This window comes from Elephantulus edwardii, unplaced genomic scaffold (assembly GCF_000299155.1).
Source record: "Elephantulus edwardii isolate Elephantulus edwardi_28Jun2011 unplaced genomic scaffold, EleEdw1.0 scaffold00033, whole genome shotgun sequence".
Classification (NCBI taxonomy): Eukaryota; Metazoa; Chordata; class Mammalia; order Macroscelidea; family Macroscelididae; genus Elephantulus; species Elephantulus edwardii.
Window position 1 is genome coordinate 8,795,173 of NW_006399783.1, and position 19,620 is coordinate 8,814,792.

At 42.2% G+C, this 19,620-nt stretch overlaps 1 protein-coding gene across 1 annotated transcript in view; it reads left to right on the forward strand.

Annotated features, from left to right (window-relative positions):
- DOCK2 (dedicator of cytokinesis 2) overlaps positions 1-19,620 on the forward strand; it is a 736,392-nt gene that overhangs the window by 609,590 nt on the left and 107,182 nt on the right. Inside the window, exons 31-32 of the mRNA XM_006884420.1 lie at positions 10,666-10,766; positions 10,861-10,919. Of these exons, the coding sequence (XP_006884482.1) occupies positions 10,666-10,766; positions 10,861-10,919 (160 nt within the window). The remainder of the gene's footprint in view (positions 1-10,665; positions 10,767-10,860; positions 10,920-19,620) is intronic.

A 19,620-nucleotide genomic window follows, 5' to 3' on the forward strand; every position in this document is an offset into this window, starting at 1 on the left:
CCACTAGGCCACAGTATATACATATATATATATATATATATATAAAAACAAACCAAAAAACCACAGACAAACAAACCAAAAATCCCCAAAACAAAACAGGAGAGTCAGGAAGCCTTTTTTTTCCCCCACCACAACATTGCCTAGAGCTGTTACACCCACAGGATCCTGTAAAATGGGAAAGTGGCCAGCATTACAAACGAAAATAAAATTTTTCTAATGAGACTTTCACAGATGTTTATTGAAAAGCACTCAACCACAGGATCATTTTTCAACCTTATCTGTGTTCTTCTGCCTTCTTCTCACCCTGTGTGTCAGTGGATTTGTTCTCTCTACCCTGCTTGGAACATACCTTGTTTCCTTCTTACCGTTTCATTAATTATGCATTTAATATCAGCAGGAACAGCATCCATCACTGAATGCTGCTGCCTCTGGCAGCTGCTGTCCAGGGGAAGGGCGGGTACAATGAGATTATCCATGATATCTCTTCTGGAATGGTGGGTTTTTATTCAAAGTGCAGAAAGTGAGAGACTCTATGAGGACCATTGTGTAGGTGACAAGTCCTGGGAATTACAAAAATGATGCTCTTTGCTTTGGGGCTATAATGATTTGCATTAGGATGCTGGGCCTTGAGTGTTAGTATCTGGATGACATTTACATGATCTGGTGGCCCAGAGGTAAGAATTTGCTCTACCAACCACAAGGCATGTGGTTCAAATCCACCAACTCCAGCTGCTCTATAGGAGAATGAAGGGCAATCTCCTCTAAGTACAACGTGCCACCTCTGAAAATCTAGTGGGTGAGCTATGAGGTGGTTCCTACCCTGCAGCGGACAACAAGCAATTCTGGGTAGCTCTGGTTGCCCAGTTCATAGGGAGTGTGCTGCTAACCCAAAGGTAGCCCCCTCTGGCAGTTTGACTCCACCAGTGGCTCCGAGGGAGAAAGATTGCCAGTCTCTCACCATGCTGTTTACAGCCTCCAAAATCCTGATAGAAGGTCAGCTGTGAACTTGTTTCAACTTAAAAGCATGAAAGAGAGAGGAATTCAGAAGCAAAGGAGCTCTGCTCCGCCTTCAGAAATGTTGGAATCTTCATGTTCTATTGTGTAGTGGGCTGCCAAGTCCTTTATAGATCACCTCCAAAAAACCAAAAACCAAAAGCCGAAAAAAACTAGAAAAAAGAACTTTATCTTTGAGTCATTTCAGACTCACAGTGACCCTCCAGGACAATGTGCATCTGTGTCGTTGGATTTTCTACAGAAGTAGACAGCCAGATCTTTCTCCCATGGTACCGTAAGTGGCATTAGATGCCAACTTTTTAATTTACAAGTGGGCACTTAACAATTGACCATTGTACCACCAGTGGGCTCCTTGACAGAGAACTGTAAACTCATCTTCCTAGAATCCAAGCTTGAGACAACATTCATTTGGATTTCAAGAAGGCAACTAGCATTTATGAGGTGTCTACTGAGGGCATGCTACTACTTCTCATAGGGTCAATTAGGCTTGGACATACGCACTTTATTAGTGAATAAGCATTTTCAGTTAAGTGGTTACTTTTTCTGTTAAGGGTCACCTGGTAGTGGCTTCATGGATGAGGAATTATGCTGCGGGGACTTCAGATCTACCAACTGCCTCAAAAGAGAAAGACGGACAATCTTTTCCCTTGTCATTACAGCCTCTGAGGACCTGATGGAAGATCAGTTAGGAGTCAGTTCCTACTCTACAATACATAACAATAGTAAGCTCTAAGTCACTTCCTGTGTGGCCTAACACTTCTTTAAATGGAGGCTCATGTGTTACAATACGACTGAACCTTTAAGACTAAAATAAACCAGGGATGAAGCCCTAGTGAGGTCCTTCTGTAAATCAAACGGTGATAACTCTGTGGACATAAAAGTCCAAACTGTGGCTGATCTGGACCAGGGAGTGTTTTGTTCTTTTGTGTGTAGAGTTGCCGTGGTGTCAGATGGCTGACTAGATGGCAGCTAACAGAAGTTGTTATTTAGAAGAGCTCCTATGATTCAATTCCAGGACTGGCTGAAGAGCCAGGCCCTTTCTACACTTACGCACTAACTCTTAGAAATAAGGTCTGGTTGAATTGGAGAAGACAACTGTGCCTAGCTTGAGAAGCTTCAGGATAGAGAATTCTGAGATGGAAGTTCTGATTGACTGAAAGACTTGGATCTCCATGTTGGAAATTGTGATTGGCTCTAGAATCAGTGGTTAAAGTTAGCAAATGCTGCGAACACGATTTCTGGTGGTGCTAAGGTCATCATCTTTTCTTTGGAGAAAACCCTGATCAGCACTGAGTGTAGTAGTTCCAAAGAACTCTAGCAGCATGATCATTGAAAGACTATGCCATCATCCCCTCAGTGGGAAAAATAAGAGCATTTTCCTCTCATTAAGATTACAACCTCTGAAACTAGATGAAGCTTTGCTCAATTGGAATTGACTTGATGGTAGAGTTTGGTGTCTTTTTCTTGGTGGTAATTTCAACGTAGGCTTTGAGGTATCTCAAGATCGTCTTTTGGGAAACAGAGCATCTCAGACTCACTTTTCAGCCTACACTGAGCCTTAGTAAAATACAAAAACATTCAAAAATATTTCCAGACTTTGGTGGAAGATTGAAGGAAATTAATGACTTCTGCAATGGCTAGTGTCACCAGGGACTCCACAGAAAAAGATAAGAGGCACAGACATGGAGGAAACAGTAAGAGCTGCCCCTAGGAAGCCCACAGTGTCCCCCATGTGGGCCAGCTGCACCAGGCAGAAAGATGGACATTCACTTGGGACTACCGGCCATGCTTTCTTCTGCTTGAGGGCCTGGATGGACAGCATCAGGCCTGATGTTCTTATCTGAGCCCACACCCAGAGCCTTCTATTCCCAGAATCACCCTCAGGAGGACCTCCTTGGGGCATACTGACTGCATTTAGGACCTACTGACTCCATTTCAGCAATACTGTGTGCTGGTTTCTCACACTGGAATGTGGGGTAAATAATAATTAGAGGTCACTAAGAAAGTAATCCTGTAGAATTAAAAATCCTTACATATTCTGGCATAAAGACTGAACTATCAGATGAACATCACCACCAGCAAAGACTAAAGGAAGTTGAGAAAGGAAACAAAAAGGGATTTAGCCAAAGAACAGCATGCTTAAGAACAAAGACTTCAAGAGTGTAAGAGAAACAACGGGGTTTGAGTGCAAGCTTTTGTTATTTGGCATCCATAAGACTTTAGGCAAGTTAATTTAACCTCTCTGAGACCCAGTTTCCTGATTTGTAAAATGGGGAGAATAATGAGAAAAATAAGAAACTTAGTTTTCTAAGGTGAGTTGATAAAAATGCATGCAAAAACCTTGGTTCATTGAAGAGCTCATTCAACAACAATTTCCTAACCTTGTGCTGTGTACACAGTCAGGATGCTTCCTTTCGTTGTAGTCTGCCATCAGGTAAATTCCAATTCAAGTGACCCTCGAGGACACAGGTGAACTGGCCTATCACCTGTAGAACTGCTCATGACTTCTAAGTGCCAACATCTTGGTTGGCAACCATCACTTACCATTGTATCACCAGGGTTCCTTTTCATGATGTTAAACAATGGATATTCAGTAGTCAATAAACGACTCGATTTTGACTCAGCAGTCCTCTTCTAGGTGTTTACCCCAATCACTTGAAAGCAGAGACTCAGTGTCCCTGTTCACCAGCCTTCATTGCAGCATATGCATAATAGCCAAAACTGAAAACCACCTAAATGCCCATCAGGTAATGAGTAGATAACAAGATGTGGTGCATCCAGTAGAATTTTAACACTAAAACTCAAACTCAGTACCATCGAGTCAATTCCAACACTTGATGACTCTCCACCAGGTCTCTGAAACCCTAAGAGATGGCCCATCTTTCTCCTGTGGAGTCAACTTGTAGACTTGAATCTCTGGAGATTTGCAGTCTTTGAATCCACAGTGAAGCTTGCTATTCAGCCAAAAAGAGATGTGAGATCCTGAAATATGCTGTGATTATGTATGCAACTTGAAAACATTATCCTGAGTGAAATAAACCAGACACAAAAGGATAAATACCATATGATTCCTCTTTACAGGATATGAACTATAGAGTCCACAGTTTGTTTGTGGTTACTTGAAGTTTGCATCCATCAGAAACTCCTGAGGAAAAAGATGGGAAATCTCCTCCCGTGCAATTTACAGTCTCAGAAACCCACTGCAGAGTCCCCATGAGTTGTTTCTGACTCCGCAAGAATGAGAGAGGAATCAGGGTAGGCAGTCTCCACTTACGAGCTCCTGAGATTTTGCTAATAGTGGAATGATTTGGAAAAGGGCAGTACTAAAGGCTGTACAACAGGATAAATGTCAAACTTAAGGAATTGGCAAATGTTTAGTTAGATGTATTTTTACCACAATAGAAATGAAATCCAGTAAGGTAACATCTGCAACTATACCTTAGAAATGATGAACACTATATGTAAACAGGGAGGAAAAAGATGATGTTCCTGCCTGCATGGTGTTCACATTCAGTAACGGAGAGAGAAAAGAAATGACTTTTGTATAAAATATGCTATACACACTGTGAACAGGGTGTCCTGAGAATGAGTAATGGGGAAATCAGTTGTGCTCCAGAAAATGATATCTGAGCTGAGAACACAAAATTGAGTAAAAAAATGAACTCTATCTGTCCCTCCTTCACTTCCTTAAGATTGAGACTAACTCATAGCTGACCCTCCATTGGGTTTCTGAGGCTGTAAATCATGTGAGAGAAGACTGCCCATTTTCTCCCCAGGAGCAGCTAATAAATTCAAATTGCTAACGAGGCAGGGGTGGGGTAAGGGAGAGGTGAGGAGAAGAGAGGACAGATAATGAACACTGCATTGGAAATGCATTCCCCTCCCCCAGCCCAGAATAAAAGGTACATGGTAAATTGGACTAGGGGAGGGGGAAGAAAGTGGCAAAGGGAAGAAATTGTGAAATAGTGAAAGAATTTTTTTTTTAAAAGGTGAACTGAGGGAGGGGAATGGAGGCATGGTGGGGGGAATGTGCAACAATGAATGAATGAAAATCCAACTTTTCTGTAAGCTGTCGTGAAAATCACAATAAAAAAATTATTGATTTTTAATAAAATGGAAGAAAAATATTTAAAAAAATAAAGAGGCAGGGCTTTGTGTTAGTAGTGTGCTTCTCAATGGACTACAACACTAGAACTTCCTGAAGGGTTAAGGAGGCAGTAGTTTTCTTGTTTGGTCTTTATAGTAGTATCATTTAAGAAGATATTATTCCTCTCATCTTCTAGATGAGGAGACTGAGGCTCAGTGAGATAAGCAGCTTTACGCATGATAATGAAGCTGGTAATTGGACTGGAATCTTGGAAGGCTGCTCTCCAGTATCTCAGAAAACTCAGCAGCAAAACCTGCAGACACCCTGTGACTGTGCAGCTCCAGTCCTTGGAATGTAAACTACCACTAGTCTCTCATGCATACAGATATAGAAACAAATATGTTGATTACAGCACTGTTGGTACAGAGGGGAGAGAAAACCGAGTTAAATAGGGAATTGGTTAAAATGAAAGTGAATCCTTACAGCAGAGGGCCATGTAGTAGTAATAAAAAAGAATGGAGCATATCTGTATGTGTTAATATGGAAATATTTGCAAGATACATTGGTGAAAGGAAAAAAGCAAAGTACAGCAGAATATTAAAAAAAAATAGCAGCCTATACATATATTTGTTTATGCATAAAATTTTTCTGTAATGGTAGCCAAGAAATTGTTAACAATATTTTCTTCTGGGGAATTAGACTAGAATAGAAGATAGGAAGGAAAAGAACTTTTATTATTATATAATCTTTTTTGCCATTTAATTTTTTTAAGCATATGTGTTACTATTTTCATAAGTCTTTTGACAGTTAATTTAAAATAGCTCAATCTCATTAAACTCACAGCATCTATAACTTTGGGTGGTCATTTAAATTTTTGGACCTTCACATCTATGAAATAAAGAAATTGGGCTAGGTGACCCTTAAGTTCATTTCAGCTTCAAGTCTCTATTGCTCTGTGATTCAAAATATTATTGTTGTTGTTATGTGCCATCGAGTCGCTTGCGACTCATAGCAATCCTATGTACAACAGCCCTAAACTCTACTCTGTCCTGTGCCAATCATACTGTCTCTGACACTCCCTAAAAAGGAATTGAGAAGTTCTGGTAGCACAGTCCATAGGGAGTTACACTGTTAACTCAAAGGCCAGGTTTCTCTGATAGTTCAAATCTACCAACCCACTCCAAGAGAAAAAATGCACAGTCCCTTTCTGTGCAATTTATATAGCCTTGGAAGCTCAGTTGAATAAAAAATTTTCATACCTCCTGCCCGGGAAAAGGGACCTGTGTGTGTGTGTGTGTGTGTGTGTGTGTGTGTGTGTGTGCGCGCGCGCGCGCACGCGTGCACATTTTTGTTTTTGATTGTTTGTTTTAATTGTATTAAATATATCTATAACAAATGATTTACCATTTTTATATTCTTCACATGTACAAGTCAGTGATACTTTTGTTAGAAGGTCTTGAGTTAACTGTTGACACATAATGACCCCAGGCGACAGAGTTAAACTTTCCCAGAGAGTTTTTCAAGCTAGTGGTAAGAAGCTGCATTGCAATTCCAAAGGCACACAGTTCCAATCCACCAGCTGCCCTACGGGAGAAAGATGAACAATCTCCTCCTGTGTGATTAACTGACTCTGAAAACCTGCTGGAGGGTCAGCTATGGTTTGGTTCCAATTTGGTGGTACTCAACAACAATGACAACCACAACAACAACTACAACTATCTTTACAGAAGTGGGTCATCAGGATTTTCTCCTGTGGATCCACTGTGTGAGGCTGAGCTACCAACTTTTTAGTTAATAGGTGTGCACTTACCCTTTGCATCACCAGGGCTTAGTTATGTTTATCATGTTGTGCAACCATCACCATTACCTATTTCAGAGTTTTCCAACATCCTTAAAAATTGAATGTCCATTAAATAGTAAGGCTCTCTCTCTTTCCCTATTCTTCCTTCCTCTCCTTTATATTCTGTAATGAATTTTAGATTCTATACACTTTCCTATAGGAAACTTTGCTGGTGTCATCTATAGAGACTTTGTTGTTGTTGTTGATTGCCTTCAAGTCAAGCACAACTCATAGTGACCCTATGAACAAAAGGCCTGAAGCCCCTCTACAACTATTAACATTTATCAAAATCCACAGAGTTTCCGGAGGCATGTTATTTAGAAAGTGGATGTCACTCCTGCTTCCAAACCTGTCATAGTATGTTACTGCTTTTATGTGCCATTGAGTTGCCTGCGATGTATACCTTTCCTGTCCTGAGCCAGTCCCACTAATTCTGACACAGCAACCCATTGCTCCAGTTACTGTATCAATCCATCTTGTCTGGGATCTCTCTCTCCTGTGTTGTCTGTCTACCCTTCTGAGCATGATGTCCTTCTCCAAGGACTGATCTCTCCTGGCCATGTGACCAAAGTGAGATGGAACTTCAAAATCCTGGTGTCCAAGGAGAGACTTGGTTTCACCATTTCCAAGGCAGACCTATTTGTTTTCTTGGCATTCCATGGTATGTTCAAGACTCTTCTCCAGCACCACAAATCAAAGGCATCTATTCTTACTCTGTCATCCTTTGTCATTGCCCAACTCTCTGAAGCATAATAAGTAATTGAGAAAACCATCATGGCCTGCGTTCAGTGCACCTTTATATACAGACTGACATCTTTGTTCTTCAGCTCTCTGGAGAGGTCCATGACAGCAGATTTTCCTAATGCAATTTGTTGACTACTGGTGTTAAGAGTGTTGATTGTGGATCCAAGCAAGCTGTAATTGCTAACAACGTTAATCTCTTCTCCATCTAATATTGTGATTCCAATTGGCCCAATGGTGAGAATCTTTGTCTTCTTGATGTTGAGCTTCAATCCTTATTGAAGACTACTGTCCTTGACCTTTTGCAGCAAGTGCTTCAGGTCCTGCATATCGTAGGTTGTTATTGAGTCTTCCTCCAATCCTGATGCCATGCTTCTTTTCATAAAGCCCTGCTTCCCGAATGATCTGTTCTGCATACAGATTGAAAAGGAACGGGAACAGGATGCATCCCTGACACACTCCTTTCCTGATTTTGAACCATGCAGTGTTTCCTTGCTCTGTTCTGAGGACTGCTTCTTGGTCCAAGTATAGGTTTTGTATAAGTAAAATCAAGTGTTCTGAGATTCCCATTTTCCTCAAGGTTATCCACAAATTATAGTGATCCACACAGTCAAATGCCTTTCCCTAGTCAATGAAACACAGATAGACATTCATCTGGTACTCTCTGCTTTCTGCCAAGATCCATCTGACATTGGCAATAACATCCCTACTGCCACAACCTCTTCTAAACCCAGCTTGTATTTCTGGTAGTTCTTTGTCAATGTACTGTTCAAGTCTTTTCTGGATAATCTTCAGAAGGATTTTGCTAGTGTGTGATATTAGTGATATTGTTTGATAATTTCCACACTCTGTTGTGTTACCTTTTTTTGAATTGGAATAAATATGGATCTCTTCCAGTCAGTATAAGCAGTTGTTCTTCAGATTTCTTGACACAACTTGGTGCGCACATACAGGACAGCTCTGTTTGCTGAAATACATCAATTGGTATTCCCGGGGCTTTATTTTTTGCCAAGTCCTTCAGAGCAGCCTGTACTTCCTCCTTCAACACCATTGCCTCTTGCTCATAACTTGTTTCTTGAAATTCTTCTGTGCCAATTCTTCTATCTCTGGCCATTTGAATCTACAAGTTGCTCTAAGGGAGAAATATGGTCAGTCTCCTTCCATGCCATTTATAGCGTCAGAAACCTAATGGAGAGTCTGCTGTGAATTGATTTCAAGTTAATAACTATGAGATAGAGGCTTTCCTATTTATGTAACTGAGAACATATGATATCTGTGTTTTGACAAATCCTTCAATGGAGGCATTTTAGCCTGCTGCGAAGTGCACTTAGTAGGAATTCACCCTGGAAGGGGGAAAAAATCTGGAGCATTTTGAAGGTCAAAACTTGTGTAATACATTACTATCTTTCGGTGTTTCTTCTTTGAGGAAGTTATTTACTTTTTCAGAGCCAAATGGTGTGTTTTTCAATCTTAGCATGGGCTTCTCCCTTACTTTCCCAAACAATAACATTTGGCCGGGAGATGAGCTCATGGTCTAAGTTTGGAATTTTAATGGCCCCACACAAAACTATTTGCTATACCAGCTCAGCTTACAGGGGTACAAACACAGAGAATTAGACATGGGTCTAGAGATACAGAGACAAATAAAGTGCTAAACTTCATTCCAGAGAAGTTAACCAATAATGAAAGCTAAAACTCAAGCAGAGTGCAAAACTCCAGCTTCTGTTAACCATATCTTTTGCTGTGATTTAAGCACAACTCTGGATTTGATTGATGCTATCTATCCTCCAATAGCATAATCAAAATATGTAAGGCAAAGTTTCTCTATCCTTGCTTCTAAGGAATATTCCAGCAGTATTTTTCCAAGAGACATTTGATTGTTTGTCTGGAAGTCCGTACATATTCAATATTCTCAGCAATACCATAATTCAAAGGCTTCAATTCTTCAGTCTTCCTTATTCATTGTGTGAGTACTAGGATCGTTGTTGTTAGGTATCACTGTGTCGAGTTCATAGTGACCCTATGAACAAAAAGATCTGAACCTTGCACTAGGATACATTCCTGAAATTTAGCATCATCCTCATAATTAGGCCATGTACATGTCTACACGTGATGAGTCCACACATAACCAGTCATGTGGTACAGTTAACACTGTGGGCTGCCACCCACAAGATTGGAGGTTTGAGTCCTCCCTTCCCCCAGAGTCACCTACAAAGAAATACAAGGCCATCTACCTCTGAAAAATGGACCACTAAAAATCCTGTGGAACATAGTTCTACCATGTCACACACACAAATAGAGCCTCACCATATTGTTGTTACTGTGTCCTGGCAAGTCAGAACCAACCCGTAGCTGGCCCTCTAGCAGGTTTTCAGAGGCAGTAAATCGCACGGAAGCAGACTGCCCATCTTTCTCTGAGAGAAACTGGTAGCATACCTTTGGGGTGGCAGTGCAATTCCTTTCCACTAAGCCATCAGAGCTCCCTCAGGGAAAGGAGAAGGCAAAGTATTTTAAGACAGAACGGATGGCAGGCTTGTCCTCCAAGCTGTCGGGTGAATTAGGGACGACGTCCGGAATTAGGGAAGACTGTCACGTCCCTGAACTACCCAGTCTCTCATTGCCTTCTAATTCCGGAGCCGAGGAGCCAGCTCACCAGGGCTCCCAACCGAGGTGGGTTATATGTCTTTCCAAAAACATAACCAAAGCAAAACAACAGCCCTAAAAATCTCCTTTTCCTCCTAGACACCTTTATCAGAGAGTGAATATGGTCAGTGCATAGAAAAAAATCCCTTCCATTGGCCTCTGTTTGTCCTGAATGTTCATTTCAGAGTGAGTGCCAGTTAGAAAATTGCAGTGCACACAATTAAACTGGTTCTGCCTCTGTCTTCTGCCATCCTCATAAATTATTCACATTACCCAGCATTTAATATGCCTTCCCACTTCAGACTCACTCCGTGACTGTTTTCTGCTCTTTCATTTACAGCTGTGGAACAACTATTTTCATCTGGCAGTGGCTTTTATCACCCAGGATTCGCTGCAGCTGGAACAGTTCTCACACGCCAAGCACAACAAAATCCTGGATAAGTAGGTTACAGTTTTGAATTTCCTTTGGGGGTGGGGTGGGGGTGTCTCCTGATACTGAGACAGTGCTTGAGGCCGAGGTTTGTGCTCTTTCTAGGTACGGGGACATGAGACGGTTAATTGGCTTCTCCATCCGAGATATGTGGTACAAGCTTGGTGAGTAGGCACGCACATGCGGACAAACACATCTGCACCCCGAACTCTTCCTTTAAGACCATCTGTTAGAGGCCACAAGGGTTTCAGCGGCGGGAGCCAGAAATAACAGTCAATCAGTCAGTTTGACCCAGGTCCTTTCTACGTGCTCGTGCTCGATAGTACAGTGAAAGAGAGGGATGCGCATCCCACAAACAGCTGTGGATGTGCCTCTGCTTGCTGACTGGAGGCAAACAGAGGTCAGGCTGGAATTAACAGGGCTGAGTTGGGCGCATGAGTGCCCCGCTGTGAACGCTTACCGACTCACGCATCACACGGGAGCTTGCCGCTGGTAGGTGGGCTGCTTGGCCTCTTGTGCCAATCTGTGGCCCACAGAGACCTCTGTGCGTCTTATGAATAAAAGGGGACTCATAATCTCCCTTTCTCAGTGCACTACAGGATCATATGTGAGCACAGCGATGCTCACGTGTGGAAGGAAAGGACGGGCTTGAGAATTTTACCAGCTCTTTAAGTCAGTCCTCTGTGGCTTGCTAAACAGGTCCTAGTGAATCTTCATGGCATCTCCTCCAAGATGGAAATTGTTCCCCTTGCTTTATTGATAAAGAAACAGAGAGGCAAGTAACTTACTTGTGATTAAACATCTAGAACATCCCACAGCATGACCTTGATTCCTCAAGGACAGAGGTTGTGTGCCTTGCACAAGCACAGAATTCCACACAGTAAATATTTTGTTGAAAATATGGATGAGGCGGTGGGGTGGGGGGGGCGTGTGGATGGATGGATGGATAAATGGGTGGACAAGTTATGTTTCTCTTCCGTGCCTTTGATTTGGTTCGAATGCATAGCAGCCCTGTGTCCACGCTGGCTTAGCCGGCATCACCCTCATAGTCACTATTCTGTGTTAGCCTGTTGTTGTAGCCACTGGTGTGATTCTATCTCACTTGCATCTCATATAGGAAGGACTCGCTATTTTTCACCGACATTCTGCCAAGCATTATGCCTTTCACCACAGAGTGATCCCTCATAATTGCATGCTCCAGGTACATGCTTCTAAGCAGTATTCTCGCTGTCCTTCTTACAAGATAGATTCATTTGGTCTTGCTGCAGTTCATTTGATATCCAGCATTCTTCTCCAGTGCCAGAATTCAAATGAGGCAAGTCTCCTTTGGTCTTCCTTACTCATGAGCTGTGAGGTGGTGTCCCCTCTGGGACTGACCCCGGACACTTGCTGACTGTTCTGCCTTAGGCTTGGATGTGGATCCTCTATAGTGACTCCACTCACCACTGGGAATTAACTTGTAACCTCTCAAAGCTTTTCTTCTTTCTTGCTAGGACTATTTTTCCTAAATAAGCTTTCCTTTTAGAACAGTTAGTGGTGCGCAGAAGGTAGAGTTTTCATAGACCTTCTCTCACTGGTGCTTTCACTGTTATCATCTTGAACTGATGTTGCAGCACGTTTGCTATCATGCATGAATCAGCTTCTTTGACGCATTAACTAAAGTTCATCTTTAGTGTTGGTGTTGAGTCTTCATATTGGGCAGCCCAGTGGGTTTTGACAAATGCCCAATGTCATGGGTCATGCATTGTCACAATGTCGTGCAGAATGGTTTTACCTTCCTAAGAAATTCCCTGTGCTCCACCTCATCTTCCCTCTCCCCAGTCCTCAACACCTGGTGACCGCTGATCCTTTTTTTACTCTCATCCAGGACCTTTCCCATCTGCTGGTCTCCATCCAAGTTCCTGGCCAGCATTTTATTGTCCTTTCCATCAGGCTGTTCACTGTGGGAAGCACTGCGTGGTGGACAGACTGTCCTGGGGTCTGTAACTGTTGCCACAGTTAGGCTCTTGCTGAGGGCACACATTGAATTCCTGGAAGGCTGTGTGGTTTGACCAGTGTGAACCAAAGGCGAGCTGAGGAGCTCATTGATGGGGAAAGTCTTATCAGTGTTTTGGGGCCATCTCTGACATTTACAAGCTCTGAAATCCAAAGCATGGACTGAACTGAATGTCACCAGGCCTCAGCCAAGGCAAGAACTCCTCCTCTTAGATGCACAAGAGGATCCTTGTGGCTGAAACAAAGGGGAAGTGAAGCCCTGAGGCCATTCCCACCTCACACACAGAGGTTTCTTATCTTCAGTTTCAACCTTGGCCAATCAGGCTTCATAACCCACAAAGCTGAGGCCTGGAAATGCAGGGTTCAGCCAGATGGTGTAAAGGAGTGAAGAGGCAGCATGGTAAACTTTCATAAAACTCATATCTCAGGATTTATCCATCTTGGTGCTATCAATGCTTTGGGTCAGGCTAGTCCTTGTTGTCAGAGATTGTCATGTGACTCATTTGAGGATGTTTAGCAGCATCCCTGTGACTGTAACATAGTGTTGTCATGACAATATACGAGTGAGTGACTTTAAAGCGATACATGTATTTTCTTACATTCTATAGGATAAAAATTCAGATTCAGGGCTCTTGGATAAAGTCCTTATTTCTATCTTTTTAACTTCTGACCACTGCCAGCATCCTTTTTGTTCCCAGGCTTGTAGAAGCATCTCCCTCCAACATCACAGGGTGTCTTCCCGTCACTCGGGAGGATTTTTTTTTGTTTAGGAACCATCACCCTCAGATCTTCTATGACTTTCATTAACTCCTCCCTCAATTCTCCCAAAGGGTCACATCCTAGGTGCTACAGGCAGGACTCTAATACATCTCTTTGATGGATGAAATTCAACCCACAACACCTGATCTACTGACCATGTGCGAGTGGCACCCCACTAACTGACAACAATTTCATATGCCTTCAGACAGGGCTAAATGTCCCATCAGAACAGTATCACCCCCGGTGGAGGGCTAATGCCATAAAGAACCTTGATTTTCCAGACTAACATATTTTTTATTTCCTCACTTTGAATAACAACAAAACCAAACTCATTGCCTCTTCATATCAACTTCATGGGGCAGAGTGGGGCCGCCCCATGAGGCTCCTGTTTCCCAGGTGGTAAGTCTTCTCAGGAAGAGAATACCACATTTTCCTCCTGTGGATTTGGTCAGTAGTCCAACACTTAGCCTAGTGCAGTATCAGGACTCTCTGCATAATGACAAAGAGAGTTGCTCTCCTTCATTCCCATTCGTCTACAGTGTAGAGAAAAATGCACAGTGCAAGCACAGGTCATACATGGTAGCTGGCACCATGCTCTGGAGTCAGGTATATGGTGAGGAGTGGCCGGCTAGAGCACAGAGAGGCATGGGTGCCTGAAAAAAGGGGACCGTCCTTGCCTCTGTCCACCTGATATCATCCTAGTAGAATGCAAGCCGGATGTCATATCTTCCTATTTTCAAAGGAATCCCAGAATCTGGGGTTTAAATGCATTTTATAATTTCTAAATATTGAGGGTAATTAACTGAAAGGTTGTTTCTTTTTAATTCTAATTCATAGTGACCCCATGTGCAAAGAACAGAATTGCTCCAGAAAGGGGCATTTTTTTGTGTGCTTTGTTTGAATTAAAGTTTACAAAATAGTTTGGTATTCCATTCAGACATCTGTACATATATTGCTTCACAACACTGGCTGTAATCCTCGTGGTGTATGAGCCCCCTTTCCACTACCTCTCCACTCTCCATAGCTCTTGTTTTCATTTATCCCTCTGCTCTCTGTCTTCCTACCTTTTGAGTTCTCTCCTTAAAGCACTGGATGTGCTCTCTGAAATCTTTACGGGCCCAGATTCAGTTCACTTATGACAAGTTTGCATTCCTGGCTCAAAAATAGCAGATAGTAGATCGGCTATGGTGGGCTTCCTTTCTAGCTTCACTTGGCAGATAAAGTCAAATTACAAAACAGGAATCTGAGCTATTCAAACCCTTCCACATGCTGACTCTCTTCTGAATGTCCTTCACTGACATTGTTTTGCACACAGAAGATTTTATTTAGATATAGATTATGTTTTGGCAGGCACGCCTCAGCTCCCAATTATGCTGATGAATGAAAAGATGTTACCAAATATTCCACCTGTTTAGAATCACAGACTACCGGAGCTGGAAGAGTCCTTTGGAGAGAATATTGTCTCGCATTTTCCAAATGTTTATTTTTAGCAGAGGACCAATAAAAAACTGTTCATAATATGAATTGGATGACCACAGAACTATTAAATTGACTGATGTAAGGTGTCCAGAGCCCATTGCAAATGGCTGTGCTTAAACTTCATGTGTAGACCCCTGACACCCTCCACTTTGGGTTTTCTTGAAGGAAATTTCAAAGCATAGAAGAGAGTAATTTGAAGATGTTAGTCTCATCCAACTAATCATTTTATCAATGCAGAGACTGATGCTAACAGAGGGGAAAGAATTTTCACAAGGCAATACAATGGATGATGGTTCAGTGGTAGAATTCTTGCCTTCAGTCTATTAGGTTTGGCTTTCCCAAGACAACATCCATGTATATAAACCAAATATTGGTATATATGTCGTTGTAGTTATGTGCTGTCAAGTAGCCTGAGACTCATAGCAACTCTGTGCACAATAGCTCTGAACCCTGTTCTACTATGAGTCAATCTCATCATCTTTGATACACCTACCTCCATTACTCCAGTCACTGAGTCAATCCATCTCATTGAGAGTCTTCCTCTCCAGTGCTGTCCCTCCACCCTCCCAAGCATAATTTCCCTTTCCAAGGACTGGACCCCCTTGCAACATGCCCAGAGTATGTCAGACGAAGTTTCAGAATCTTTGCCTCCAAGGAGCAGCCTGGCTTCACCCTCTTTAGAATGAGCCTGTTTGTTCTCCTAGCAGTCCATGCTATATCAGTACTCTTCTCCAGCACCACAGCTCAAAGGCATCAATTCTATCGTCCCTAGTCATTGTTTAGCTTTGGACTCCAGCCTGACATCATTGCTCTTCAGAACTCTAGAGATGTCCCTGACATCAGACTTTTTCAATACAATTCATCTTTTGATTTCCTTGCTGGTGATATCAAGAGTGTTGCTTGTGGAACCAAGCAAATTAAAGCTGTTAAGAATCTCAAACTCTTCACCGTCCATATATATGCACATACATATACACACACAAATATAATGAATCCTTTGACTCCAACAGCCTGTATATATAGATATCTGGGGATATGTGTGTGTGTGTGTGTGTGTGTGTGTGTGTGTGTGTATAATTTGTGTGAAACTGATCCACAGCTGACCCTCTAAAGGATTTTCCGAGGCAGTTAATGGCATGGGAGGAGATTGCCCATCCTTCTCAAACAGAGAAGCTAGTGGATTTGAACTGTGTGCCTTCAGAATTGCAGTTGCAGTTTCTTACCACTAAGCCACTAGAGTTGATGCACACACACACACACACACACACACACACGACATGTAGTATGTTGCTATTGTTGTTATGTATTGTCAAGTCATAGTGACCCTATGAACAATAACCCTAAATCCTGCTCTAGCCTGTATCAATCTTATTGTCTCTGACACACCTACCCCATTACCCCTGTCACTGAATCAATCCATCTCATCAAGGATCTTCCTCTCTTGTGCTGTTTCTCAACCCTCCCAAGCATGGTGTCTTCTCCAAGGACTGGTCCATCCTTGCAACATATCCAAAGCATGTCAGATGAAGTTTCAGAATCTTTGCCTCCTTGCAGCAGCCTGGCCTCATCCTCTCTCCTCTCAAGGACAAACCTATTTGAACTCTTAGCAGTCCATGTTATACTCAGTACTATTCTCCAGCACCACACCTCAAAGGCATTAATTCTCCTTCTATCATCCCTAGTCATTGTCCAGCTTTCTGGGGTATAGTAAGTCATTTCAAAGACTACGGCCTGGATCAGTTGCACCTTAGTCTCCAGACTGACATCGTTGCTCTTTAGTACTTTGGAGAGGTTTTTGACAGCAGACTTTTCCAATGCAGTTTGTCTTTTTATTTCTTGGCTGCTGGTACCAAGAGCATTGACGGTGGGGCCAAGCAAACTAAAGCTGTTAACAATCTCAATCTCTTTACTATCTTTCATGATGCTGTCAACTGGCCCAGTGGTGAGAATCTTTATTTTCTTGATGTTGACCTTCTGCAGCAAGTTTTTCAGGTCCTTCTCAGTTTTAGCAAGCAGGGTTGTGTCATCTGCATAACACAGGTTATTGATGAGTCTTCCTCCAGTCCTGATGTCATATTTCTCCTTAATAAGCCCAACTTCCCAGATAATCTGTTCTGTATATAGATAGAAAAGGTATGGAGGTAGAACACATCCCTGGCATACAACCTTCCCGATTTTGGACCATGCAGTATTTCCTTGCTCTGTTCTGACGACTCCCTCCTGGTGCAAGTGCAAGTTTTGTATAAGCACAATCAAGTGTTCTGGGAATCCCATTCTTCTCAAGAGTCAGCCACATTTTGTTGTTATCTGCACAAATGTCTTTCCTCTGGTACTCTCTGCTTTATGCCAAGATCTAACATTAGTTATAATATCCCTACTACCATGACCTTTTCTAAACCCAGCCTGCACTTCAGGCAGTTCTCTGTTGATGTGTTGCTATTTTAGTCGTTTTGAGATAATCTTCTGCAGGATCTTGCTTACATGTGATATCAATATTTCTTGATAATTTATGTACTCTTTTGGGTCACCTTTCTTCGGAATGGGAACAAATATAGATCTTTTCAAGTTAGTTGACCAGGTGGCTGTCCTCCAGATTTCTTGGCACAACTTGGTGAGCATCAATTCCTGAGGCCTTGTTTTTTGCCAATTCTTTCAGAGCAGCTTGAATTTCTTCCTTCATCACCACAGGCATTTTCTCATATACTGTTTCATTAAATTCTTCTGTGTCCAACAATTCCTTTTGGTACAGTGACTCTATACTCTTTCCATCTTTTTCCAATGCTTCCTGGATCATTTAAGTATTGCAACTTAAGGCTTGAATTTGTTCTTCAGTTCCTTCAGCTTAAGAAATTCAAAGTGAGTTCAGCCTCTGATTTTCTGATTCCAGCTTTTTGCACATTTCATTATAATACTTTACTTTGTCTTCCCGTGCTGCTCTTTGAAATTTTCTATTCTGCTCCTTAATATCTTGATTTCTTCCCTTTTCTTTGGCTTCTTGGCCCTCTACTAAAATATTCAGTCTCTTCTGACATCCATTTTGGTCTTTTCTTTCTCCTCTGTCTTTGTAATGAATGACCTTTTACATTATTCTTGGACTATATTCTTGATATCCTCCCACAGCTCACCTGGTCTTTGCTCTTTAGTGTTCAAGGCCGCAAACCTGTTCCTGAGATGGTTTTGAAATTCAGGTGGGTTAGACTCAAGGTCAAATTTTGGTTTCGGGGGATTTGATTTAATTTTCCTCAGCTTCAGCTTGAACTTGCATATGAGTAGTTGGTTGTCTGTTCCACAATCAGCACCTGGCCTGATTTTCAACTGACAGCTGACATTGAGCCTCTCCAGGGGTTCTTTTTGCAGATATAATTGGTCAGATTCCTATGCATACCATCAGGTGAAATCCATGTGTATAGCCTACATTTATGTTTCTTATAAAATGTATTTGCAATGAATAAATCATTGATTGTACAAAATTCTATCTCCAGCTTCATCTTCTGTCACCAAGTCCATGTTTTCCAGTTACTGATCCTTCTTCTCTGTTCCCAACTTTTGCATTCCAGTCACCCATTATTATTGATTGCAAGTTTGTTCGATGTCTCACTGCAAAAGTTGGTAGAAATCTTCTATTTCCTCCTCTTTGGCTATGGTTGTTGGTGCACATATTTGAATGATGGTAGTGTTCACTGGACTTCCTTGTATGTGTATGGGTATTATCCTGTCACTTACAACATTGTCTTTCAAGATGGATCCAGAATTTACTTTTTTAACTATGAAAGCAACCCTATTTTTCCTCACCTTTTTATCTCCATCATAGTAGATAGTGTGATTCAAAATGCCCCATGCCAGTTCATCTCCCTTTGCCAATACCTAGTATGTCAATATTTACGAGTTTCATTCCTTGTTGAATATACCATAGACTGCTAGGAGAACAAACAGGTTCAACCTGGAGAGGGTGAAACCGGGGTGCTCCTTGGAGGAAAGGATTCTGAAGCTCCGTCTGACATACTTTAGGCATGTTACAAGGGACCAGTCGTTGGAGAGGGACATCATGTTTGGGAGGGAGGGTGGAGGAACAGTGCAAGAGAGGAAGTCCCTCGATTAGGTGGATCGGTTCAGTGACTGGGGTAATGGGAGTAGCTGTGTCAGAGACAGTGAGGTTGGCAAGTAATAGAGCAGAGTTTAAGGCTCTTGTACATTGGGTTGCTATGAGTCACAGGTGACTCGACAGCACATAACAACGACAACAACATATATACATTTATATATTAATATATATGGCTGATGTGTGGAGCGGTCACTATGAATCGTCCTTCACTCAGAGATTTTCAGAAGCAGTTAATCACCAGGGAGGTGATTGCCCATCCTTCTCCCATGGAGCAAATAGTGAATTCGAACCATGTGTTTTTGGGATATTGCAGCATAGCCCTTATAACTAGGCCACCAGCGAAGGTATTAATTCATAGGACTAAGGAAGAGAAATATGGGTACCAGAGCCAATCTAGGAGTCCAGGATGGGGTGCAACAGCCCCTTAGAACACTGCTTTCCTGAGTTTCCTCTCCTGCCTCACTGCTAGTGCTTAGGTCACAGAGAACACCATGCTGTTGGCCTTGCTTGGAGCACTCTTCACTGATGCC